The sequence below is a fragment of the Parus major genome, chromosome 3, assembly GCF_001522545.3.
Source record: "Parus major isolate Abel chromosome 3, Parus_major1.1, whole genome shotgun sequence".
NCBI lineage: Eukaryota > Metazoa > Chordata > Aves > Passeriformes > Paridae > Parus > Parus major.
Genome location: NC_031770.1, coordinates 108,421,683 through 108,448,536, shown reverse-complemented (window position 1 = coordinate 108,448,536; position 26,854 = coordinate 108,421,683). Strand labels below are relative to the sequence as shown.

Here is a 26,854-nt window from a genome sequence, read left to right as displayed (position 1 = left end):
TAAGCTTTTTAAAACATTTAACAGATTTTGTCACTGACCTATTTCCATTGTCTGAGCTAAGAGGAATATTAAAAAAAACAACAATCATTCAAAATTAAAAATGGAGATATTCTCTTCAAATTCCTCTTTTTAGTAATTACAGCTTTCCTTTTTAACAACTATGAATATCATTTTTACATATAAAGAACTACAATAATTTCCTTTTTAAATAAAAGTTTACAATGAGAATTTGTGCTCTGAGAAAGAGTACTTCACTGTGAAATTAAAAAAAGAAATAAAAACTTCAAGTTGTTGAAAGAGATTCTCTTTGCTTATCACAGCCTATAGGAAGAGAGGCGATTTTCCATGTTTTATTTGCAATGCAAAATTATTTAAATTTTGGAAGAAGAGCAACAACTTGTAAATATTATTGACTACAAGAAACACAATTGAGAGTCACTGTTCCTTCCTTCATGCAGTAAGCCAAGCTCTGTGAGATTTTCTTGAAGACTATTTCCTTTTTAAAATACATATAGTCAGTGAGAAGTACAACTGTGGCTGCACGAGCTGGTTTGTATCACAAACTAGAAGAAAAAAAGAAACCCAAACCCACATGCAAGCCAGCATTTCACACACAGAAGTACCCTGGGAAATGGAAATCACTATATTGACCTGTACTTTTTCCCTCCCATAGTGGGTGTGACGGTGTGTTCACGTCTCTGTTTCTTTTTTTTTTTTTTTGTGCTATATCACCCAGATCCACAGAATTAGTCGGCTCCTGTGAAGGCAAACACCCATTATCAAGCTCTCACAGCCAGCTGCTCTCCAGCAATGCCTCCAGACTTTGACACCAACATGAAGTTCAAGTTCTCCATCCTGGCGCTTCTTCTGGAAGTGATTGTCATTGTTTTGTATGGGATATTTGTGGAATATGACAAAAGACCTGCTATGGAGTTATACCCACGTAAGTATTTCTGCCTAAGATTTATACAAGCTGAAATTTCTTTAAATTGATCATAAGCAAGATTTCTGAATAACTTACGAGACCTACTGATTAAGCTGGAAAAGAAAGTTGTGTTTTGGGGCAAACACATTTTTCTGAGGTGTGAAAGCAGCAGGCTTCAAAGACAAATCCAAATTGAGCACATATAAAATTCTGCAAGTACCTCACTACAAAGAAGTTTACTGTTCTGGGAGAGAAGAGCCTGGGAAATAGTTCCAGGGTTTGCACATTGGGTTAAGAATTGGAGAACTGTGTATTACTTTGAAAGATTCCAGCATTTTCCAGAGAGAGATGGGGGAGTTTCTTGACAGACCTTCTATCCTGATTACTGTATTAAATAATTTAAATGAATAGAACATTTCATTACTACCATCCAGGTTTGGAAAAAGTGTCTTATGAGAATATGGAAATTGTAGCTGCATATACATCATTGTTATAAAATACTCCATCAGGCAGCAATGGTTTAGCCTGAAAATGTTTTTATTGATTTGTTTCTCTGCAAATACTTGGTGAAGACCAGAAAAAGCTCTTGGCCTCAGAAGTAGTTACTTCTCTCACCCCCTCCTTATCTTGTGCAAAGATAAGACTATTGTGAATAAATAGAAAACAAAGTTTGCAGAGCTACCAACTGTGTTTTCCTGGCAGAATTGAAGGTTTGTTGTTCTGTTTTCTGGCTCTGAGGCCTCAATGAACCCCTGATTGCAATGTGCTTGATAAGGATCACAGAGTACAGAATTCCCTGCCTGCAGGTAGCACCTGTGTCATTTTGAATGCATCCCACTTTTCTCTCATTCTGTCCTGTCAGTGGATGTTACAGGGGCATGTGATCTCAGGCTGGAGCAGCCTTGTGTTGTGTATTCTCACAGAGAGCTTTGTCTGGGTCAGAGAACAGCGAGTGAGGGCGTTATTCAGCTTCAGATGAAAGTCGGCTGATGGACATCAGGGGCTAATTACTCCCATTTAGGTTAGCTCCCCTGAGATGTGGCAGAATCCCTGAGATATGGTAACCTGGGCTGTGCCAGAGCTCACTCTCTGTGACACAGTTTGGCCATGTCAATGATGTTCATAGAGCCAAAGGAAAGTTTGGGTTGGAAGGGACCTTAATGATCATCTCACCCCAACCCCCTGCCATGGACAGGGACACCTTCCACTATCCCAGGTTGCTCCAAGCCCTGTCCAGCCTGACCTTGGACACTTCCAGGGATGGGGCAACCACAGCTTCTCTGGGCACCCTGTGCCAGGGCCTCCCCACCCTCACAGGGAAGAACTTCTTCATAATACCCAATATAAATCTCTCCTCTTTTAATTTAAACTGATGCTTTTTGTTCTGTCACTATCTTCCAACTTAAGAAGTCACTCTCCCACTTTTTAATAAGCCCCTTTAAGTACTAGAAGGTGCTTTAAGGTTTCCCTAGAGCCTTCTCTTCTCCAAGCTGAACAAATGCAGCTCTCTTAGCTGGTGTCATATTAAACTATTCCAAATGCATTGAACCATCCAAGTTCCTAAATTAGGTAGCCTTATCTAGACAGTGTATTGGGAATTACTCTTGATCCACTGCCACCCAGGAGGTGATTGTTGGCCTAAGCAAAAGTTATGCCAAAACTCACATGAATAATTTGACAGCACAGGTAATTGTACTAACACTACAATATAGGTCTTTAAATGTAACCTACCCAGTCAGAGATCACCTATGCTTATTTCTTCATTAATATCAGTGTCTAAAAAGTGTGGGAGGAATTTTCTGCAGTCTCCCATGCCTCCCTGCACAGGCAGTGTATGACTGCGTTATTCCTGCACACTTGTCCCTCGGCTGTCCTCACTATTGACCTGTGAGCAGCCCTCTGAAATGGCTTGAGCTCATGCAAACTGGGCCCTTGACCTCCTGCCAGGCATGGCTTTAGGCATAGCTTGGATAAAGGATTATTTTTAAGGTGGTAGCAGTGTTTCAGGAGAGAAGAACATGTATTTCTTTTGGCCAGGCTGTTCAGATTACCAGTCGAAACATAAACCAAGCAAACACCACCAATGTCATGTTCAATTTTCAGATGCTGACCTCGCAGAGGTCATTCCCAATAAAGAATGGGAATAAAAGTAGATTTTTGCAATACCTATATTTTCACTTTTAGGACCCCTTACTCTCAAATTTATACCAGTACAAAGTGCAAACAAAAGTGCACTTTGCCTGCAGACTTGGCAGAAATTTAATGCTATGGTTGTATAGGTGTATTAGGAAAAATCTTGAGCCAGGACTTCCCTTGAGTCCCCAAAATGATGGCCTCAAACTGCTTCCCATGCTATGCCTCAGGATGTTAACCCATCTGTAGCTGAGATTTAGTTCTTTCATCCAGGAGGTAATTTATACTCTCAGGACCGCAGTGCAAGGCCTGATTTTGAATACCTTAGATACCTAAGCACCATGAATGAAAGCTGTTTCAGTGGTTTTGGACAGAAGAAAAATGAAAATAATAGTGGAGGTTCAGCATAGCTTTGCACTCAGGTAAGGAGGGCTCAGCTGAGATCATTCCCAAAGCGTAGCTTTTCATTATATCTGTTTCTGGTGGATACAAGTACAGGCATGGCAAATTGGATGGACAACTTAGGTGTGTTGTGCCACTGGAATGGGAGAACAAGGGGGTGTGATGGCTCTTAGAGCACTACAAGAGGATTTCTTTCGTAATCCTGTATTTTCTGGCATCCTTCATTGTCCTGTGAGTATCCATGACTCATGGCCTAGGGAAACTTATGCATCCCTCTTGTTCAGGGTTCTATGGTTTACAACTTTAGGCTGAGCAAGATCAGCTTTACAGTATTCACAAACATCTTTGTGTTGAGACTGACCACCTTGCAGTGGAGTTAATATGCTGGTCTTGGCCAGCCTTGCAGAAATCTGTGTAGTGGCTTTGTTCAGGATCTGCTGGAGTGTTTGTCCCAATCTTTATTTTCCTCTCTGACAGAAGTGCTACACTTTATCAAACACAACTAGTTACTAAAACAGTGCCGTTCAAACCATGCTGTTTTCTTCATCATTAATCACTCCAGACCTACTCTTCTTCAAAATCATGCAAAAGAGATAGTTAAAGTTCAAGGTACATGCTAAACTAGAAGGAATTTGTCCTCAACACCCATGAATTAACCTAATTTAAACTAGGACTTTAAACCATTTGTGTGAATAAGACCAGACAGCTTTAAAATGTCCAGCCTGAGAAGCAAGAAACAGGGCTGGAGATGTTTGTGGATCACCTGCATTTCTATAGAATCACAGAATAGTCAGGGTTGGAAGGAACATTAAAGTTTATCATCTAATCCCAAGCCTGCCAACGATGCTGTTTCTCAAATGCAAAGTCAAGACTCTTGCTGCATATTTCTGCATTACTGTATTACTGTGTGCTAGGGCAGGGCTGGAATATGACACTGCAAATATGAGGTTTTTAGGAATCCCCAGTAACTTCTTATACTTCTGGGCCCTCTTTTGGCTAAGCCTGGTAATGCAAAACTGAGGAATGCTTCAGGTAATGGGAATTGAAACTTCAAGCCAAAAACAAGCTCAAGTTTTTCACTCTTAACATGCAAGAGCAAAGAAATTAAGTTTTAAAAACGATATCTCTGTACTGGAGGTTCTTATTAACAGTAAAATCAGACAAAAAGTTGTAATTACAGGACTCAAACCTGTCTGGTTTAGAGTTAATTAAATCACATAAAGCTTAAAAGTAAAAAAAAAAAAAAAAAATTTTAAAATAAAAAGTATCCCTGTTGTGGTGATGACTGTATCAAAAGCACAAAAAAAGAAAATTAAAGTAATAACTTTAAAAAGTAGAAAAATAACTAACCATACATATTTTAAGAAAATTCATATTTCAAAACCAACCAAATATTTGAATGAAGACTAATAGTATTGTAGATTAACTATATCAATTGTTAAATTTAAACTTTGCCTTAAAATGAATTTTTCTTTTATCCATGCAAAAAGATCAATGTCTTGGACAGTAATTTTTAGGGATCCCAAGCATTCCTTTGCACTTGGGACACCTCGCACTCACCCAAACAAATCCCATATACAATTTTGGAGTTAGTCAGAACACACTGGCTCTGACCACCTTTATTGTAAGGGGAACATAAATGTTCTGTAAGGACATGAAGCTGTGATGATGTTCCAGGTAGCTGCACAAAGAGAGGGCAGTGCCAGACACAAGTAAATTCGCAAGTATAGAGATCCAGTGGCTTTCCATAATGATATAGGCATCAATATAATCAATTATCAGGTGTGGCATTTTCCAGACATTCAGTTTTCGGCAAGCAGTCTGGTCATGAAGTGGGAAGAATGGATCACATGCATGACTGGAGTTTGGAACTCTACTCAAGCTGCCTTTGTCCCTGGCTTGTCACCCTTCACAGTCACTCTTCACAGTCTTTACACAGACATGTTTCCCTTTCAGACTTTCAAGATGTCCATGTGATGATATTTGTTGGATTTGGTTTCCTGATGACCTTTCTGAAGAAATATGGATTCAGCAGTGTTGGTTTCAACATGCTCATTGCTGCCTTCGGTCTCCAGTGGGGAATTCTTATGCAAGGATTTTGGCACATGAAAGAAGGGAAAATTCCTATTAATATCAAAAGGTATATGTGAATTTACAAAAATTGGTATTTCTATCCCTAAAGATGTCAGGATAAGCCATAAACCATATCTAAGGGGTCCTAAATTTATTAAGCTTTACTGTCCACCTCTCTACATCCTTCTTCCCTTCACTTCTGAGGGGGCCACTCCTGGTACACTGGGCCAAGGTAACCAAAGATTGTGAAGAAATCTGAGGTGGTACATTATGTGTGGGAGGTGTGGGTCCTGTTGAGAGGTTGCTCTGAATCTCTGAAGCTGTAGAAGCTGGAAGATTTCCAGCAGTAGCACAGCACACATCCTGCATCCAGCAGGCATGGAAGGATCTGTCTTTCCATGACACAAGGGGTGACAGAAGAAAGGCTGGAGCAGCATGTCTATGCACATGAGGTTTTCTCTTACTACTCAAGGAATGATTTTCATGAGCATTGTACTCCAGCAGGGTCTGAACACCAATCACAGAATAGGAGACCTCATGGGCAACATCTCAAAGCACATTTAATGCCCTTCCTATTCACCTGCCCTGCAGTTCCAAGGTCTCAGAGTGATTTCCACATCTGCAGTTCTGTTTTCTGAGACAACTTGTAAACAATTTTGAAATGAGCAGCATCCAAACATTACTGAGGGGAAAGCAGGAATGATGCAAGTAGCTCCTTAATGCTTAGAGGCAGGTATTTTTAGAGGGGCCCACAGGTTAGTGCCTCTCTACTCTAAGTTTTTGATCAATTTCTGGTTTTATTTACCTTTTCCAATCCCCAAAACCTATTAACACTGGTCCTGCCTGACAGTTCATGCAAATATGATGCACAGAGACAGACAGGTGTGGAAGGCTCCCAGGGTTATATAAACCACCTGACCAAAGACCTCACTGTCATCTTTGAAACCTAGCTGGTAGTTGGGACTGGAAATTGAGGGGCTGGAGCACAACCAGAGAAGGGGATGGAGCTGGGGAAGGGTCTGGAGCACAGCTCTGATGAGGAGCAGCTGAGGGAGGAGCTGGAGAAGCTCAGCCTGGAGAAAAGGAGGCTCAAGAGGGACCTTCTGGCTCTGCACAGCTCCTGACAGGAGGGGATGGCTGGGAAGAGTTGGGTTCTGCTCCCAAGGAACAGGGACAGGACAAGAAGAAATGGCTTGAAGAGACAAGAGGCAATCACACCAAATGAGATTTAGTTGGATATCAGGAAAAAATCTCTCAACAGAAAGGGTGTTCAGGCATTGGAACAGTCTGCCCAGGGAAGCTGTAGAGTCACCATCCCTGGAAGTGTTCCAAAATACCTGCAGATGTGGTACTGAGGGACATGGTTTAGTGGTGGACTTGGCAGTGCTGGGTGAAAGGTTGGACTCAATGGTCTAAGAACCTTTCCCAATCTAAATTATTCTGTGATTCCATGACATCCCAGCATATCCCAATACACTTCTCATCTACCTTTTCATCATAATTTCAACCAGCTAAGGACATGTATGGTATAAGCAGGAGGAATCCTTCTTCACTAGCTGGTAAGATCCTTACAAGACCCATCTGGAAAGGTTTGATTTAATTTTTATCCATGAAGATGAGCTTGATAATTTTGTATCTGAAGACTTAAAGCTCTATAATTTTAATGATATCATTTTTATGGCATGTTTGATATTAGAGCTTTTAAACTAATTTTTTTATGTGTTTTGGGTTTTTTTGTTTGTTTTTTTTTTTTTTTTTTCTTCAGCATGATAAATGCAGACTTCAGTACAGCAACTGCTTTGATTTCATTTGGAGCACTCCTGGGGAAAACAAGTCCCATCCAGATGCTGATCCTGACTCTTCTGGAGATCACCATCTTTGCATGCAATGAACACCTAGTTACTGAAGTATTCAAGGTACAACTATTTAGCTGTCATTGTTTTCTCTTTATAACAAGTGCTTTCACTTGGTGATACTTCCAGTTTGCTTATGCTAGGCTCTGGTTCTACCACAGAATTAAACCATTCAGTCCTCCAGACTTCTTGTTCATCAGACCTTTGTCTTTATGCTGGATAAAATCTGTGGCATTATTTTGTGTCCCTATTACAGGCCACAGATGTTGGAGCTTCGATGACTATCCATGCTTTTGGAGCTTATTTTGGTTTGGCTGCAGCTTTCGTCTTGTACCGTCCTGGTCTGACAAACAAACATGAAAATGATGAATCCACCTATCACTCAGACCTGTTTGCCATGATTGGTAAGTGAAGTAATATCGAGAGCTGACCAGCTGTTCATCCCTCTTCCATCTCTATTTTTTTCCTGATTACCTATTATTATACTACATTCATTTTCCTAAGTACACTTCTGGAGACAAATTCCTTTTAGTCTCATCCATGCACCATATTTTCAGTGGCACACATACTTTTAGAGTTTTTCCTTTCTTCCAAGGATGGAAAGATGAAATTATATATGTGTTTTCACAGTACATTAATGGTGACCTCCTTTCTGTTAAGTCTTATGCTTATCAGCAGTATTTCCAAAACTAATGTCCATAATTAAAAGGATTGAGTTGTGCCTGTCATATGCTATTGAATGTCAGAAACCATATATCTGTCTGTCCATGAGAACTGTTCATAGACCAATTCACCAGCTAAAACTTTCAGTTGTATTGATAGATGATAAAGGATTTGCATGTGAATTGTGTTGCCTATGCCTCTTGTTCTGGCTGGGGTTTCACAATGGTGGTGAGCTCTGACAGTGAGTGGGGCAGGGCAAGGGGCCATTAAAGCCTTCCAGTAAGATCTGACAAGAGACCATGTGTCAAAATCCCAGCTGCCAGTGTAAAAAATTTCTGCATATTCTATTGTTTCTTCCAGAATTTTGACTATTCCATGCTTCTCATTAATCATTGCCCTCATTTCTTATAGCTCACTCTGTTGTATTGGCCCTCGTGACTAAATAGCTTTTCTTTGTTTTGACTTCTATTCATCCAGGTACCCTGTTCCTTTGGCTTTTTTGGCCCAGTTTTAACTCTGCCATTGCAGAGGGCCCAGGAGCTCAGGCAACAGCCATTATAAACACTTACTATTCCCTGGCTGCCTGCACCATCGTGACATTCGCCCTCTCCAGCTTGGTGGATAAAAGAGGCAAATTCAGTATGGTAAGAATCACATCATAATCCTTCTTAAATCGAGTCAACCCTCTCTGATAAGGATGAGTAGGGAGATTCCCAGTGTCTATCTATCTGTCCAGGCAATCTGGAGCCTTTCCCCATGCTGCAGCCAGAATTAGAGCTATTGTACTTGTAAAACCTATGAAGTCTGATGAGAAGCAGCTGAGGGAGATGAGGGAGACTCAGTCTGGAGAAAATGAGGCTCACTCATTTTCTCACTTTCTCCAACTCCCTGAAAAAGAAAGATGAAACCAGGTGGGGCTTAGTCTCTTCTTCAAATACCAAGTGACAGGATGAGAGAAAACAGCCTCATGTTGGATCAGGGCAGATTTGGATATTAGGAGAAATTTCTTCACAGAAAGGGTTGGAAAGCAGTGTAGTAGACTGGGGACATGGTGGTTTTACTGTTTTGATGGCTGGATTTATTAATCTTCCAGCCTTAATGATTCTGTGATGATTCTCTCTTGTCCACAGAACCTGCTGGACCTTAGAGACATTAGTCCAGTGTTCAGGTGGACTTTTGAATCTTATTCCAAAGATGTTCCTACTTGAGTTACCTTATTACAACAGCCAAAATAGGTCTATCAAGGAAATGACCCATTCCCTGGAAATCTCAATGCAACTGCACAACAGACAAAACCAAACCAGCTTCTCTCCCCTTGCCCTAAAATCCAGCTCTGTTTTCACCCACTCCTTTCCAGCAGCTGCAGTTATTTGTCTGAGCCCAGCATGTGCAAGAGAGCCTTCAGAGACACTCATCCCTAAAACAACCCTCTGCTCCTCATGTGTCACCCCTGCCTCGCTCTGTGTCCCCTCTGCAGGTTCTCATTCAAAATGCCACCCTGGCAGGAGGGGTAGCAGTGGGTACCTGTGCTGACCTGGAAATCCACCCTTTTTCTGCCATGTTCATCGGGGTCATTGCTGGAATTGTCTCTGTCCTTGGATTCCAGTTCCTGACTGTAAGTACTGGGGACCCAGCTCTGCTCCCATTTTTTATTTCTCTTTGGCTTTCCTGGAGCTCTCTTGGTTTGCTACAAAGGGAGGATAGATACAGTAAATTCCAGGTAACGGTGACTTTTAATAATTATTTGATTCTTGTACTTCGGCTTTTTCTTTTGCATATCCATCTAGAGATCATGGAAAGCTATAAACTCACTATAAACTTCCTATTTCCACTCATTTCAGCCTGTGATGGCATCCAAGCTGAAAATTCAAGACACTTGTGGAGTTCATAACTTACATGGTTTACCTGGAATTCTGGGGGGTGTTGCTGGCATCATCGTAACAGCAATAAAAAAGGAAATGAGGTGAGTTAAAGGGAGAAGAGAGAAAGAAGATTTTTGATTTTTGGAGGTCTATTCTAATTTGCTACCTTTTTTGGATCTAATTATGAATTTTTTTCAGAAATGCATCATTGATGTCAGGCATTGTAATTCTCATTTAATTTGGGTCTTCTTGATCTCCTGCCTTTAACAAACTGTTAAAATGCCAAGCTTGCTACAGGTTAAAAGCTCAAATAAAAAGAAATTAATTAAAACATCATAAATAAACATCACCCTGAACCATTCAAACAGAACAAATTTTATTATGACTCTACAGTTACACTGCTGGTATTTGTAAGATTTAAAAACAAAAAAGGGCAAAATTGTTTTTTTTTCACTATCTCATAAGACTCCAAAAAGATGAAATTCTGGTCTTTTTGATAAAAGAGAGTATTCTCTAATGGCTTACAGGACATTAGTAGCCTCTCAAAGAGCATGTTTTCATCTGTAGCCTAAAACAAAGCTAAATTAAGGTCATGAGCTTCTTCTTGCCCATCGATGGCAGGATTTGTTGGACTCAATGCTCTTTAAGATCTTTTCCAACCATAAAGATCCTAGGACATATTCCTATGAGTCACCTTGTCCAGCATGCAGCAAGCACAATGTTGCAAGACTGATCATCAGTCTCAAAGTGTAACTATTTTTTGATAGGCAATGGTTTGGTTTTCTATCTTTTTCAGGGAGGGTCACCTGCTTACTCCTTCCATCCAGACTGCTGCCCTGGGAAGTACACTTGCAATTGCAATGGTGGGAGGAGCACTCACAGGTCAGTGTGATGCTTGTAGTGACTAACAACGCATGGGAATTTAGAGATTCCTCCATGGAGAACTTAAATGTATCAACAGATTTGCATAAATAATACAAAATTGAAATAACGGGTCCTGATGCCAGAAACTCAAATATGGAAAAGCAGTTTTCCATTGGTTTTGTCTTCAAATGAAGTTCAGGCTTCTCAGGAAGAATTTTTTCACTGAAAGGGTGGTCAGGCATTGGAAGGAGCTTCCCTGGGAGATGGTGGAGTCCCCGTTGCTGGAGGTGTCCAAGGAGAGACTGGATGTGGTACTCGGGGATCTGGTCTGATTGACAAGATGGTGTTTAGTCTAGGATTGGAAATGATGATGTTGGAGGTCTTTTCCCAACCTAAACATTGCTATGATTCTGTAATTCTATGTATCTTACTGATTAAGTGCTCCAAAGATACTGAGTTTTATTTCTACAGGAATAATAAGGTGTTGTTCTGGAAGGAATTCTTCTCTACATTCCGACACTTCAAATTCTGAACAGAAACTAGTTTGAGATCAAGACATACTCAATGAGGTGTCACACATTGCCATGTGTTTGTGAATACTTCTAAACAAAAAAAAAAAAAAACAAAAAAATCAGGCTGAAATAGAAAACTTTGGTCTGAAATCTGGTCAATTAAAAAAAAGCTCTTATTTATGTTTGCATGAAGACATCTACATCACATCTCAGAATCATTAACCTGATGTCCCAGGATGGTTGGCCATTTCTATAGATGAGGAAATCAGTCAGAAAACTTAGCTGGCTGCCTAGGGCACATCTGAGGAACATTTATTTGGTCATTTTCTTCATTTTTTAAACCTTTAGTGCTGGTTTTTCTGCAGGTGCTATTCTAAAGCTGCCCTTCCTGGGACAAGTATCTGACCAGAACTGCTTTGATGACTCTGCTTATTGGGAGGTAAGACACAACCTGCTACAATTGTCATTATGTTGGAGGATGCACAGACACCACAGCCCTGCTCTCCTGGGCTTTGTGGTTTGCACACGTGAGTCAAAAATGCTGCCTCTTCAAAATTAAAAAATGCTGCTCTGCTTCAGTCTGTGAATTTATCAAGGGCACCTTCACAATCATTTTTGGACTTCTTAGGTAATAATGCCTTTTTCATTGGACAAACTTTGAACAAAAAGCAGAAATAGAGACAAATTGATATCACAGTGGAGGCCTTTATCTCTCTCTTACATGCTCACTGTGTTAGGTACCCTCTTCCTTATCAGAGACTGATGACGTATTCTTAATTTAAGCAATCTGAACTTTATCCTTTATGCCAGGACAAACCCAAAAAGCAAGGCAAGAAGTAATATGCAATATACATTCCTTGCAAATAAAATGTGAAGTTAAAGATAATTTTAATAGTTTGTTGTTTTGGTTTTTTTTTATGAATTAAACTTCTTCTATGAAGAAAACCCTGAGTTCGTCCCTCAGTACCCAGAACTGTTGGTTCATGTCCGGCTATGTCAATGTTAATAAACAGACATATAATAAATACATTCTCTGTACATTTTAGTCTTCTTTTATGGCAAAATCAAATCTATATATCCTTAAATGAGCTCTTCTTTGTTCTTCATGGCAGGTTCCAGAGGAGGAGACTGTTCCCGAAATTCACTCCAGCCACCGTGATGAGCACAGCAGATTTGAAGCTGCCATGTAGAAAAATAATTAATCTGCAATGTTTGTCCTAATGATGCTCTTTTTTGTTTCTAATGCTAAGAAACAATGAAACAACATCCAAGGATTGTCCCAAGCACACCAGGTTTTAAAGAAAAGGCTGAAGATAGCTATATTTTTTTAAAAGAAAGCAAGCTTGATTTTAGATTACTTAGTCATTATGCCAAGCTCAGGTGAATAAATTAGATCCTTCTAATATAGCTGTTCATCAGAAAAAGCCACCACAAACTGCTCTTTAAAATTATCTATATTTTATCTTTTTTTTTTTGTCACTGACAGCAATATAGCTGTTGTAATAAACTTTGGGTTTCAAGATTATTACAGGATATATTTAATTGTGAGATTTCTGAGTTACACACTTCAACTGCATAGGGGTAATCAAGAAGAAATTAATTGATATTTTTTTTTATATGGATTCGAACAAACTTTTCACCAGAGTATCCTAGCTTAACTTTTTAAGGAAGTGTGTTGTCCTCTTTTCTGATGGAGGAGAAAATGTGCTGTATTTTGAAGTTTGATTATGACAGTAAGCAAAATGTTGAAATAATTCTTATGACAAAGCACAAAATACCGTGATTGATAAGGCAATATGAATATCAAGAGTCATTGTTAATATGTTTATTGTAAGGGAAAAGAAAGTGAAATTGTAAAAAAATTCATTATTGTCATAGATTTATTTATTTTACTTAGATTTAGTTAGTTTTAAGGACATAATAAAGGAGCTCAGTAGGATCTATGAAAACCAAGTGATTGCATAATAGGTCTTACACTATTTATTCAACAGTAATAAGTGGTTTGTAGCAGTGTTAATGTCAAGAAATATAACCTGAACTTATGCCAGCTCCAGAAAAATATGAATTCTTTGGAACTGATTGGAAAGAAACTGCGCTCAGCTTACAGAAGACTTGGCAGAGAACTTCCATGGAGGGAGTCACTGACTCTGACGTCACTTTTTCTCCTGAAAGTGTAAGCAAAAAGAAGAAAACTGAAGCTAAATTAAGAAAAATTAACTTAATTGGAGAAGTGATGACAGTGGCTGCTCAGTTCAGAGACAAAATATTGAGGTAGCTGGAGGAACTCCATGAGGTGTCTTCATGCATGGGATTATCCATTGAGAGACAGTGGATGGGAAGTGGAAATAAAACAGAAGGAACACAGTGCCTCAATCCATCATTCACAGAAAGACACTGCTGATGTCTCTGAATAAAAGGCCAAAGTGGGTGAACTTTCAATCTTTCTTTTTTTTTTTATATTAGGATCTTATCTCAAGTCTTACTTATCAGACTTAAGGGGAAAACTCCTATCATATAAAAGAGCACATATATTTTTATTTCTGCTGATGTATTTTTCCTTGAAATCTTTAGGCAGGGCTGTCCCATATGTTATACCTGCTGTATACTGCTACATATGTCAGATTTCTATCCATGAATAAAAATACATTTGTTGTATCTCACTTTAGTCCAGATAAGCTCTTTTTCAGATGTGCAATGACTGATTCTCTTCTACCTTGTTGGCTGTAAGATGTCCTTTATCCTCCCTAAGCTGTCACACATTCATTTTTGTAAAAACTGGGGAACTATTTAACGATGTAAATATAGCATTTGTAAAGATTTTTAAAGTATTTTGTGCATAATTTATGAAGTGTTGAAGTACTTGAAAAAGATTACATCTGTGGACCACCTGTAAAAATCTTTCCTTCAGTACATGAATTTCACCCCTCAAATTCGTGCTTGTGAGTTCAGAAGTTCTTACATTCACCTTAAAGGGGGTGAGGTAATTTCACTAGTTTTGAGTGCTGACCACACAGGAGTACCTGAGTGAGGAAGCACCACCCACTGGCAGTAAATCTTTGAATTATAGAATCCTTAAGGTTGGAAAATACTTCCAAGATCAACAAGTCCAGCCTTGGATGGATTTTCATACTGGCCAGTAAACCACATTGACAATGCCATGTCTACTCACTTCTTGAACACTTCCAGGGATGGTGAATCCCCTGCTTCCCTGGGCAGCCTGTTCCAATGTTCAACCACTCTTCCACTGAAGAATTTTTCCCTAATATCTAACCTAAACTTTCCCTAGTGAATGATGCCCTCAATAATAACATTTAGGTTGTTTTTTTGGTTTTTTTTAAATCCAAAAAGGAAAAAATGAACTATACTGTTTTGTTCTCTAGTTCTCCTTATAATCTTTCCATGGTAATCCATTCCTTCATCCTCTAAGTACTCGTTATTGTCCCTGAAATACTTTTTCAGAGTATTCCTCCCTCAGAGAAATCAGTCCCTTAGGTTCTCTCAAAAAACTGAGTAGGAAGATGAATCCCTTCATCTAATCAGAGCTTTAAATGTTTTGGGTTTTTTTTTTTATGTGACTGTGCCCTTGAAGTATACAGTTTGTTTCTCCAAAGTACCCTAATTGCTCATCTCCATATTGCAGATGCCAGTGGCATTTGATTCTCTGGCTTAGGGTATTTTCTTTGGTTGGTTATTTCCCAATTAATCAAAGCTTTGAATCAGCAGAGCTTCATTAATAATTAGTTCCAACTTCTATGTAATATGTGACTGGACACTTAAAAGACAGAAGCTTAAAATATTTTGCTAAGAACCCTTTGAGGAAACCTTACAATGGCAGAAAAGGAAAGTAAGGAGTTAAACAAGGCACAGAGTGGAGGATGAGCTTAAAGGATGGGACTGAAAAGTAAACAGAAGTTAAAGTACAACTATTTTAAATTTGGGGCTCACAATCATCAACATTTCTTTTCTTTCTCATGAAAGACTGGCAATGTTTTATCCCTTCCAACAACTGCTCAACACTTTCTGTCTTACCTTTGTTCTCACTTTAACTTGTTTTTAAATTAAAAGAGCTTAAATAAGAGGGTGTGGGGTTTTTGGTTTTATGTTTGGTCTTTTTATTTGTTATTTCTTTTTTTTTTTTTAATGAATAAAAACGTTCATGATATCTTCTTTAAACTAACTAAAGGTCAAGTTTACTGTCACCCCTTTTCAGAATACCAGTGGGTGACCATAGTTTTGAAGGCTGTCTTACAGTTCTCTATTCCTATCTCTGTCAGAGCAGTATCTTTGTATTTCATTACTGAAAGGAAAATTTATTTGAAAGCCAATGGCTGAATATTTGCTTACAAAATTTCTTTTAATATTTGTGCTCAAATCTGTTGCTGAATAAACGCATTAACTGAATGATCAGATGACCAACTGTACTTGTTTGATATTTCTTGGCAATATCTTCTTTCTCTCTTACTGGGATCAACCTTTTCTCAAAATATATTAACAAAATATATCTCTTCTTGCCAAAGGAGAGCTCTTTCTGTTCTTTTCAAACCTCCAGCAAAATGTTCACCTTTCAACTTCCTCTCAGTTCTTTGTTACTTAGTTAAATTCCCGATATATGTGGAAAACTTGACATTTTCAGTGCCTTTTTACCCACTTGGGAAAGGTGAAGTAGAAGGAGCACAGCTGGACACTGGCCCTGGACCTTTCCCAGGACACCTTCCAGGCAGGTGAAACGTCCTGGTGTCTCCTTCAGAGCCCCTGGGGACAGCAGCAGGCTCAGGGTGAGCCAGACTTGCTCAAGACTCTCTCCCAATCTCCCAGCCATGTGCCAGGGCTCTTCTCCTCTAGGTCACTGCAGCCACATTCCCTGGGGAATTCCTCCATTCCCTCCTCTGCCTCTGGTCATGTCTCTGCAGGGACAGTGACACTTTTGGGAGAGAAGGACAAGGGCCTCAACCTTGAGGCACTTCACCTCACACAACCTTCAGTTTTGGCCACATGCAATTTAGTGTTCTAGATTTCTTCTAGAAAACTCTTCCAAACACTGTTCTGTGGGCTGTGACTCAACTTTTCTGTCCAGTCTTCCCCTTGGCTTCACTCTCTTGGACTCTGAGACCCCTGAGTCAGGCTGTACATCAGCCTCCTTAACCAAAAAAAGGACATCTTTCCCCAGTGCTGTGTCCAGTTCTGGGATCCCCTGTACCAAAGAGAAATGGACAGACTGGAGAGAGTCCAGCAAAGGGCCACAAAGATGCCAGAGTGATTGGATCATCTCTTATATGAGGAATCACAGAGAGGTGGGAGTTTAGCCTAGAGAAGAGAAGGCTCAGGGGGATCTTATAATTAAAAACACCTGGGGGAAGGATCAAATAAGTCAGAGCCAAACTCTTCTCACTGTGTGCCCAGTGCCAGGACCAAGGTCCCTGGGCACACACTGAAGCACAAGAGGTTCTTTCTGAACATCAGGAAACACTATTATATTGTGAAAGTGACTAAGCACTGGCACAGGTTGATGTGGAATCTCCCTACTTAGGAGCACATAAGTTTGTAAGTCCTTGGAGATATTCAAAACCTGTCTGGACAAATGGCTCTTGGTTGCCCAGCTTGAAAGGGGGTTTGGACCAGACAAATTCCAGCATTCCCTCCAACTTCAATAATTCTGTGATTCTGGGCTTTAAATTTCCCAATGAATTCAATGGAATCAAAGTTATGCCACCCATAAACAGTTTTGTGAGGAAACAGCAGGCCTGAAAAGCCCTGGGAAGCATGGGAGAAAGCAGATAAAACACAGTCTGAAAATAGGAAAGGCATCCTGTTTCCTTGAAGCCTGCAAACATTGAGAAAAATAAGAGTGCCAGGCTGATGGATTTATTAGAGACCTGCAACTGGGTTGTATGTGAAGAACTGAACATTATGACACTAAGTGTGTAAGTACTGTCTTAACTTTGCAGCAAACAGATTCATTTGCTCTCATCTTGTGAGTCTCACATTCGTACATCACACTTTTAAAAAAAAAAATCTCTGTGCACTATACCCTGGGCAGTGGAATTTTGATTTCTCAAGGGTATCAAGGATATCTGTGCTAAAGGCAAAAGCATGATTAATCAGTAACCTGGACAGCATGCAGAATTTATGGCTGTTATAGCAAATGTCAGGTTGATGACCTGCAGTTATCCATGTTCTTGGACTTTCACACTTGCCCAGTGACCCATACTCTCACCCAGTCACACTGCTCAGCAAACATTTATCTGCCCCTGTACCCCTCTGAGGATTCATTAGGAAATACATGGGAAGAGAAGAAGACACCAACTGCAATTAAAACATACCCTTTACTGGGAAAGAGGTGTATGGACTAACACAAGAGCCTCTCAAGCAAAGTTGGCTGAATAGAGATGGGCTGGAACAGCAGTACTTCCATTGGTTTTGTGTTCATCCTGGCTTTTCTATCCATTTTGAAAGCAGGAGGTTTCTGGAACAGCAGCACTTCCATTGTTTTAGTGTTGATCCTGGCTTTTCTCTCCATTTTGAAAACAGCAGGTTTCTGGAACAACCAAAGACAGAATTTTCCTCCAGGTCCAAGACCATTACCTGTAATTGGAAACCTTCTTTTGTTTGACTTGAAGAGACCCTACAGGACATATCAACAGGTACTCATTTTCTTTTCTATTGGTCCTACCAACCAAGCCCCATAGTCCAAGATGTCAGAGAGTTTCTCCTATGGCACCCAGTGTATTGCATCCATGCATGAGCCTTTAGCAAGGGATCTGGAGATGGTTATTTGAGCAGAAAATGTTGAATGCAGCATGTCTTTTTTACTGTAATATTTTCTCCATGCCTCCACGTTTCAGCCTTCAATAATTTTCAAATTAATAGCAAGTGCCCATCTTATTTTTGTGGTAATTTTGAGAAAAAGGCAACTGAATAAGCAATGATTTTGATATGTGGTGTAAGGTACACACAGGTAACCCTGTACCTGAAGCTGTGACTACAGCATCTTGCCTCCAGTGATTTATCAACATTCTCATCTCCCTTTCTTCTCTTCTTCCCCAAAAGCTGAAGATATAACTATATACTCTTAATATTCAGGGCCAGCCTTTGCCAAAATAATAAATCTTTCCATTTTCTTCTAGTGCATTCTTTACCTAGTCTATTGCAGGTCTTTGCTGACTTTGAGTCAGAAGAATTCTATGAACTTGTTCCTTTCCTAGAGGATTTTCTGCTTAGACATTAAAATTACACAGATTCCCGGCTGATGATTTTTCTTTGGTCCAACATATACATATTTGCACCAAGAAACCTGGAGGGATGTTGTACCCTCAAATCAAAAGACTGCTTAGATGCAATATCTCAAATGTCACTGTAGCTCTCTGACACAGCCCAATCGTGTTGACAAAAGCAAGTTCCATCTGTTTTCAGGCCAACAGAACCAACGTGTCTGCTGGAATTGAGTGATTCCTTGCTGATGCTGGATATTGGTTCTCTGACTAGAGTATAGCTCAGATATGGGGCACTGCTCATATTACTTCAGCTGAATGCACTTGCTTTCCACTTGCTGAACATTTTGCATCTTGATGATAAATAGATGTCTTCTGTTTGTCTCTGCAAACCCACTAGAAAATGAGTGCAGTCATAAAACCCCCCTCCAGATTCAGAAGAATCAGGAACACCAAGTTACATAAAAATAAATCTACCTGTACCAGCTAAAAAGGTACCACATTGTCTCTGAGACAGATTCATGGTGCATGCAATCGTGTGTAAAAACTTTGAATGTATCTAATGCTAAATTCTGTCCCAGAAACAAACTGATTTATTTTTTATAAAATAATGGCACCAAACATTTAAGCAGGTTGGTTTGGTGTAGCCTGTACACAAAAAGAAACAAAATAGCATACAGATAAGTGTGAAAATATGAGTCAAAAATTGAATTTACAAGGGTTTCTGAGGGAAGACAGAACTCTCAGTGCAATCCTTTGCTCACTTGGGGTTTCAGTTGACACTTTTGCTGTGTTTAACACAACAGAACTCTTCTCACAGCTGTGCCATTTAGTCATCATCCACCACGATGTCTGGCACTTTCCCATCATTCAAATCAATGTCTTTCCCTGTAGTCAGGGAAGTATCTGTCATGTTAGTAACCCAGAGGCAGGACTGGAAAATAAGCAGCACTGGAAAGGGTGATGAATTTCTTTGTAGGTTGCAAAAGTTTGAAATCACTGTTCTCTTCTCTTGAAAGCTGTCCAAAAAATATGGTCCAGTCTTCAGTGTTCAGATGGGGCACAGGAAAGTTGTAGTGATTTCTGGCTATGAGACAGTGAAGGAAGCTCTTGTAAACCAGGCAGATGCATTTGCAGAGAGACCCAAAATCCCAGTCTTTGAAGATTTGACCAAAGGAAATGGTAAGTTGGTCTTATTCTTCTTTATCAGCTTGACCTACTCATTTTTTATTTTTTTTTCTCTATAGACAAAGCAGGAGCTGGGACAACACTTTGGATCAGAGATCAAAAAAGGAATTGGAAGTAGGGAGGAATTTCATTGACTTCAACACACTTATTCAACTTTGAAACTCCTGACTGTGGCAACAAACAACCACAACTCTTAAAATAGCCACAGCAACAGATAATAGATTCTGATACAATTTCAGGATTTAGAATAGAGCATCCTTGCCAGAGAAGCATTTCTAGCTCGCATGATATGGCTCTGGACTTGTGGGGTTTTGGGATAATCATAGAAACACCTTTTCTGAAATTAGTATTCTACTGTTGTTCGTCATTTCAGTGGTAAATAGTGTTTTTAAATTCAGAATATGACAATACATGGCATGTAGCATATAGAGAACAGTGAATTTATTTTAAAAGGGTAATACTGTCTACTGAGCTGGGTTTCAAAATAAGAATTTCACACCCAAACATCATTCTAATTTAGCATAAGAATATTTCATATTTTTATCTCCAAAGATCCTTGGACAAATTTAGAAATAATTCTGTGAACATTTTAACAGCTGCATCTTTTGATGATATTATTGCATAGAAGCTTACTTTTCACTTTATTTATTTGGATATAAAAAAAATGTTGAGGTTATCAGTTAAATGATGTAACAATTTCAGTGAGAAAAAAAAAAAATATGGTGGAGGTTTTAAGACATTACCTAATTTTTTAAGACATTTTTTCCTGCTTATTTTTTCCTGCAGTCATCAGAGATCTCAGTTCAATTCCACTTCCAAACTATGATGACCAGCAGTTTAAATTTGAATTTCCAATGTCTACTTTCTTTCAGTGACAAGTGTCTTTGAGGATATGTATACTTCTTAAGATTTAATTAAATTTACCTTAAATATTTATCCTTTTTCTTCTGCAATAAACCTATTGCTGAGGATTGAAAATACTTAAGGCACGGTTGCATTTTTCCTCATCTGGATGCAATTTGACTTGTTTTAAAAGTGACTGCTACTAAACTGCTCCATTCTATGCCTACAAAATGATTTAAAACCTTCTGCCACCTTGAAATGTTCTCTTGGTCCCAGGGGTTGTTTTTGCTCATGGTGAAAACTGGAAGGTGATGAGAAGATTTACCCTGACAGCCTTACGAGACTTTGGGATGGGCAAAAAGGCCATCGAGGATCGAATTGTGGAGGAGTACGGGCACCTGGCCGACACCCTCGCCTCACAGGAAGGTGGGTGGATGGTTCATTCTTTGAACCCATAGTATCACAGAATCACAGAAGGGTTTGGGTTCAAAGGGATCTTAAAGCTCATCCAGTTCCACCTCCTGCCAGGGGACACTTTCCACAATCCCAGGTTGCTCCAAGCCCTGTCCAACCTGCCCTGGAACACTTTCAGGGATGGGGCAGCCACAGCTTTCTATGGGCAGCCTGTGTCAGGGCCTCAGCACCTCTAAGGTTTTGTCCAAGCATGCAAAAGCTTTTTGAGCTTTCTCAAGTTCAGACCTTTTTATGAAATGTATGTCAGTTTGATGAATTCGACTCCTCTGGCATTTTTGTGTCTTGGTATGGAATTCTGATAATAATCAATGGATACTGGATAATAATCAATGGATTATTGGATAATAAACAATGATTGCAATCACTCATAATAAATAAATAGCAATATTTAATAATAAATATATATATATATATATTACAAATTACATCTCTTTATTACAGTGTAATCAATCCTCTTGTTCCTTGTCTAGGAAATCCCATCGATGCCAGCAAAATAATTAATGCAGCAGTTGCTAATATAATTGTGTCAATATTGCTTGGAAAACGATTTGACTACAAAGACTCCAGATTTGTGAGACTTCAAAATCTGACCAATGAAAGCATGAGACTTGCTGGGAAACCTTTGGTTACGGTAATGATTCACGTTTATGTTGCTGTTCCACTGGATGCCATGGGAAAATAGCAATACTGGTGATCAGTTTCTTCTTTTAAAGAGGAAAATTAGAGACTTGGAGAGATAATAGGTTTATGAAGCACTTTCTCAGACAAAAAAACCTTGAGAGACAGAGGGAATCATGAAGTCAACAATCAAGCCCCCCAGTCTCTCAAAAACATATTTAAGATACAGTTTGAAGAGTGCTAGTGAGTGAAAAATACCTTTGGATATTTGCATGCAATGCTGCCACACCCTGGATTGATTTATGTTTATCTAGGTTTTGCAAAAGAAAAAAAAAAATGTTAGTGGGAGAACTGGCTAAAGCAATAAAAAAAGTTGCTGGCCAACATTCCATGTGCCTGGTGGCAGCCTGAAGCTGTTTGAGCCTGAAATCTACACTACTCCTGAAAAATAGTAATTTGGGGCAAAATGTTTACATCTATTCAGTGGTCCTTGATGAATTTTCTACCACAAACACATCCAGTCATTTCTCATGTTCTAAAAAGGAAAATATTAATCTTAAGTTTTTTACTTTGTATCTGCAAAGAAGGCCAAATGTTGCTAATTTTTTTTTTTTCTGTAGTGTTTTCAAAGCTCTGGCTGATAAACTCTCTCAAACATCTTCCACTCTTGTAGATATACAATATCTTCCCGTACCTTGGATTCCTCCTAAGGGCTAACAAGCCTCTCCTTCGAAACAGAGATGAATTCCATGCTTTTGTACGAGTTACTTTTGTAGAGCACCTCAAAAACCTGGACAAAAATGACCAAAGAAGTTTTATTGATGCTTTCCTGGTTAAACAGCAGGAGGTAACTGAGCATTTTCTTGCTGATTCCATCTTTTATGGTTCTATGAAGACATTTGCAATTTTCTTTCAGTCCTTACAATTACAGCTGAATTTCTTTAGGGAAGAGGTCTTTGAGAAAATACATATGACAAAGTGGTAGACAAAGTATTAGAGTTGAACAGATACTTCATGCTGTTGAAGTTACAACCACCTTTAGTTAGTGAACATTTATCCTTATTTATTTTGTTCAGACTGTAAAAATATATTCACCAAGGTTAAGTCTTTTTACCTGCTTTATCTTTTTATCTCTGTTGTCCCATCTCCTCTGGCTCTTTTGAAAGCATAATGCACTACAGAATGGAATCACTACCTTTAGGCAGCTTTAGGGCTTTACTGGGACTTATTTGGGGTCTCTGATATGTCTGGATTTCCTTTCCCATGGGGAAGGCAGCTCCCTTTGCAGATGGTCCCAGGAAATACAAAGATATGTCAGCACTCTCCTCCAGGCACAAGCCCAAAGCTCTTCCTTGTCTTTCACACTTTTTCAAAGTGTAGGATTTATCTCTTAGCAAATGTTTATCTACATAGATTTCATTTTCACATGGAAAGCTTTGAGTTTTCATCCTTTTATCTCAACCACTTTTTTCAGGAGAAATCCACTACCAATGGGTATTTCCATAATGGCAACTTGCTAAGCTTGGTCAGCAACTTGTTTACTGCTGGTGTTGAGACAATTTCCACCACACTAAACTGGGGCTTTCTGCTGATGCTAAAGTACCCTGAAATCCAGAGTAAGTGGTTTAATGGTAGATACTGTTGAACTCAGGGCATTAGGGACCAAACAGGGATCTGGAGGATCAACCGATCTGTTAATAGGCCAAGTTACAAAAAGCTGAAGTTTCCAGCCAATTATTGTCTCTGTGCCCTGTGGTTCAGTCCCAGTGAGGGTCACACTGGCCAGCAGCTGAGCACAGAGTTCATACAGGCCAGGCCCTTTGCTTAGGGAAATCTCATTAATTAACAAGAACTGTCCTGTGTTGGTCAATGGTTTTGTTCCAGGTTTCCCTCAGAAAGTGTCAATAAACCAGATGCCTGTGCAGATGTTAAATGAACTGTACTGAGGCTTTAGATACCTGAGAAGATTCATGGAATTGCCCTTTGTCTGACATCTCCATTCCAGCTGATGGTACAGGGTTGTTCAGAGACAAGTGGGGGTTTTGAGACAACCCTTGGGCAGAACATGGATCTTTAAACAGAAGAGATGGCAGAAAAAAAGTCTTTAGGTTTCTTGTTGGTAAAGAATCAATCAAACACTGTAGTCCCATTCACCTCCCATTATTTCTGAAAGGAAAAATAGATTTTTTTGTTTGAGAATTTATGGTTTTTACTCCTGATGTATTATACTTTATATTAGTATAGCACAATGTTTCTCAGGGGTGAATGAGTCCTTGTATCTAAGAGCTGATTCTTTCTTCAGAAAAGGTCCAAGAAGAGATAGAGCAAGTGATAGGGTCCAACCCCCCACGGATCGAGCACCGAGCTCAGATGCCATACACAGATGCTGTCATCCATGAAATTCAGAGGTTTGCCAATATCCTGCCACTGGATTTGCCCCATGAGACTGCAGCAGATGTCACCCTCAAAGGCTATTTCATTCCCAAGGTGAGATGCCTACAGGATTGCCTCTTTTGGCATTTCTTCTTTCTGAATTGGTTCAGGAATTCATTCCTCTGTCCTATTTTGCAGGGAACCTACATCATCCCTTTACTGACCTCAGTCCTGAAGGACCAGTCGCAGTGGGAGAAACCAGACATGTTCTACCCTGAGCACTTCCTTGACGCCAATGGGAAATTTGTGAAGAAAGACGCTTTCATGCCTTTTTCAGCAGGTGCTTTCTCTTTCATTTACACAGAACACACAGCAAAGATGTTTCTGTGCATTTCCTGCTTCATTTTTCCACGTCCCTTTTAAAAAGTCACAAAAAATGTCGCCTGGGTCAAGATTTCATCTAGCATGACAACAAGAAGGAGTTGCCATAGAAAGCCCCAAATTCCATGTAAAAGCAAAGAACAGAAGAGGCTTGCCTTTTGAGGCTTCCCCAGAGTGTGATATTCACCTGAATTTACACATCTGCACCATTTGCCAAATTCGTGGGAGATTCCAACTCTGCTCCTTCTCTGGCATTTCTCCTGCTTTGCAGGCTCTGTAATTGCCCTTTATGTTTTCATACACCAGTCTCTAATTTATCTATCATAACCACAACACTCTCCAGTTTTTAATCAACTCTATTTGTATATTTTCAACTCTGTATGATATTTGAATAAGATTTTTTTCTTGTCATACTCACCAGCACATACATACTCATATGTACATACATACATACATAATCACATGCAGTACATAATTTTGTTTTTTGGGGTTTTTTTTGAGGACTAATGGTACTTCTATAGTCGAGGTTTTTATTATTTCTGGCCTTAAATCATCATACTATGAAGAAAACAGTTTACTAGGTACTGGATTTGATAGAACTTATATTTACAGCACTTTTGAATATCCATAGAATATCTCCTCCACCTTGCTTCTCAGTCCCACTCTGGCCAGCATCTTCAAGGAATTTGCTGACAAATATTAGTATAAAAAATTGCCTATGAGTTAACAAATAGACCTAAAGTGTAGACTAAACCAGTTGGTTTGGTAGCAAAACATTGAGCCAAGTAGAGGAAAAATGTGAAAATGAAGTAAAAATTCAGATTTTATTGAAAACTGGAGTTAAGGAATTCAGACTACATTTCCATACATTTCTCTCCAAATGTGAGCATTTAGGCAAAGGAAAATAAAAACCATCACCAGCTGGCTTTAGAATGATACCTCTTAAGATCAAAATTCCTCTCTCTCTGACAACTTGTACCCAACAGCCTTAAAATCTACTGTCTTCTTTATTCATACCTAGGATATAACATTCAAAGGTTCTGGATTCCCACTGAACTTTTTCACAGCAAGAGCTGATAAAAGGGGCTTTTTTTTCTTCCAATACTGAAGCAGCCCTCACTGATTTTCTTGTGGTCCTTTTCCATTTTGTTCCAGGGCGGAGGATCTGTGCTGGGGAGACTCTTGCCAAAATGGAGCTCTTCCTCTTCTTCACCAGTCTCCTGCAGAGGTTCAACTTCCACCCTCCACCTGGAGTTTCCAGCTCAGACCTGGACCTCAGCCCTGCCATTTCATTTAATGTCATCCCCAAACCCTACAAAATGTGTGCTGTAGCACGTTCCTAGAGCTCTAAAGCCATTCTGTTTCTAAAATGTTTAAATCATTTTTCCATGACATCTGTCTTAATTCTTTGACCAAAACAATCCATATTTCAATTAAGGTTTCTAGTACTTCTAAACCAAAGTGGTGTTCTTTTATTTTTCAGTTATTGAGAGAGGGCAGAAATGGACCAGAAGTGTGAAGTAATTGATAGCTCATGGATTAATCTCTTAGATCATCTAATCTTGGCTAAATCATACAGACTTTCAGCTTTTTTATTCTTGCCGCCATTTTCATGGAGTGTTTGTTGAAAACATATCCCAAAAAATGCTACCAAGTCCAGTTTTTTCCCAAAAGACACAAGGACCACGAAGCTGTGTTTAGGGTGTACACAGAGATAAATGTGGGATGTTCAGAGTTTCAGGCTGTCAGAACAGAAGGGCTGTTTGACCTTGGCAGTCTGCTGGCCTGGATACTCTGATGGTCCCAGTGCCTCAGTGCAGCTTCTTCCCTTGGCTCTTCTCCCTACTCCTTTCATTTCCATATGCAAAGAAATCACAGTTTGTACTTAGTGGAAAAACCTTAAGCCAAGTTGACCTAAACCCAGAGTTCATTATGATTTTCCCCAAGTATTCATTAAATGGATAACCTCAGTAAATAAAAGCATACACACACGGGAAAATGTCTTACCTACTTAAAGCCAAAGTTTGTGATATTGAAGTTTCAGGTGTTCCCAGGTCAAATCACACAGCTTGGTCACAGTTCCACACACACAGATCAAGAGTGAACCTTCTGGAAGAGGCCTCAAGTCTTATCAAAACCAACAATCTGATCATTCTGCAAATTTGACCAAGAGTATCCACCATCAAGTCGAGCTAAGACAACCTCCTAAATGTCAGGATTTATGTTCCCTGGTTCGCATTGCCCTGTTTATATGTGCAGGAAAACCCCAAAGTAACAACATCCACAGCCAGCCTATTATAAATCACCCAGTGGTCAGGGGAAAAAATATTAAAGCAATTATGGCTTGCCTCTGAAACTATGCAGAGCTGTAATGCAGAAGCTCATTCAGTTACTATTTCAACTTCCTTGTGTGGAAGCTGAATCTGACTCCTACTCATTGCCTTTCTCCACACTTTCTTTCCATAATAAAAAAAAAATTAAA

The 26,854-nt window shown here is 39.4% G+C and overlaps 2 protein-coding genes across 2 annotated transcripts; both read left to right on the top strand.

Annotated features, from left to right (window-relative positions):
* The first annotated feature begins 721 nt into the window (after positions 1-721).
* RHAG (Rh associated glycoprotein) lies at positions 722-15,688 on the top strand. The gene is made up of 10 exons (XM_015621518.2): positions 722-943; positions 5,417-5,600; positions 7,299-7,449; positions 7,643-7,790; positions 8,527-8,693; positions 9,527-9,664; positions 9,891-10,012; positions 10,708-10,793; positions 11,653-11,726; positions 12,400-15,688. The coding sequence occupies exons 1-10, from the start codon at positions 811-813 to the stop codon at positions 12,475-12,477; spliced, it is 1,281 nt and encodes a 426-aa protein (XP_015477004.1). The 5' UTR covers positions 722-810; the 3' UTR covers positions 12,478-15,688.
* A 1,849-nt stretch (positions 15,689-17,537) lies between these two features.
* On the top strand, positions 17,538-26,371 carry LOC107201756 (cytochrome P450 2K6-like). The gene is made up of 9 exons (XM_015621513.3): positions 17,538-17,928; positions 19,515-19,677; positions 20,803-20,952; positions 21,471-21,631; positions 22,292-22,465; positions 23,093-23,234; positions 23,921-24,105; positions 24,190-24,331; positions 25,528-26,371. Exons 1-9 carry the CDS (start codon positions 17,674-17,676, stop codon positions 25,713-25,715), a joined length of 1,560 nt encoding a protein of 519 aa, XP_015476999.1. The 5' UTR covers positions 17,538-17,673; the 3' UTR covers positions 25,716-26,371.
* The last annotated feature ends 483 nt before the right edge of the window (positions 26,372-26,854 follow it).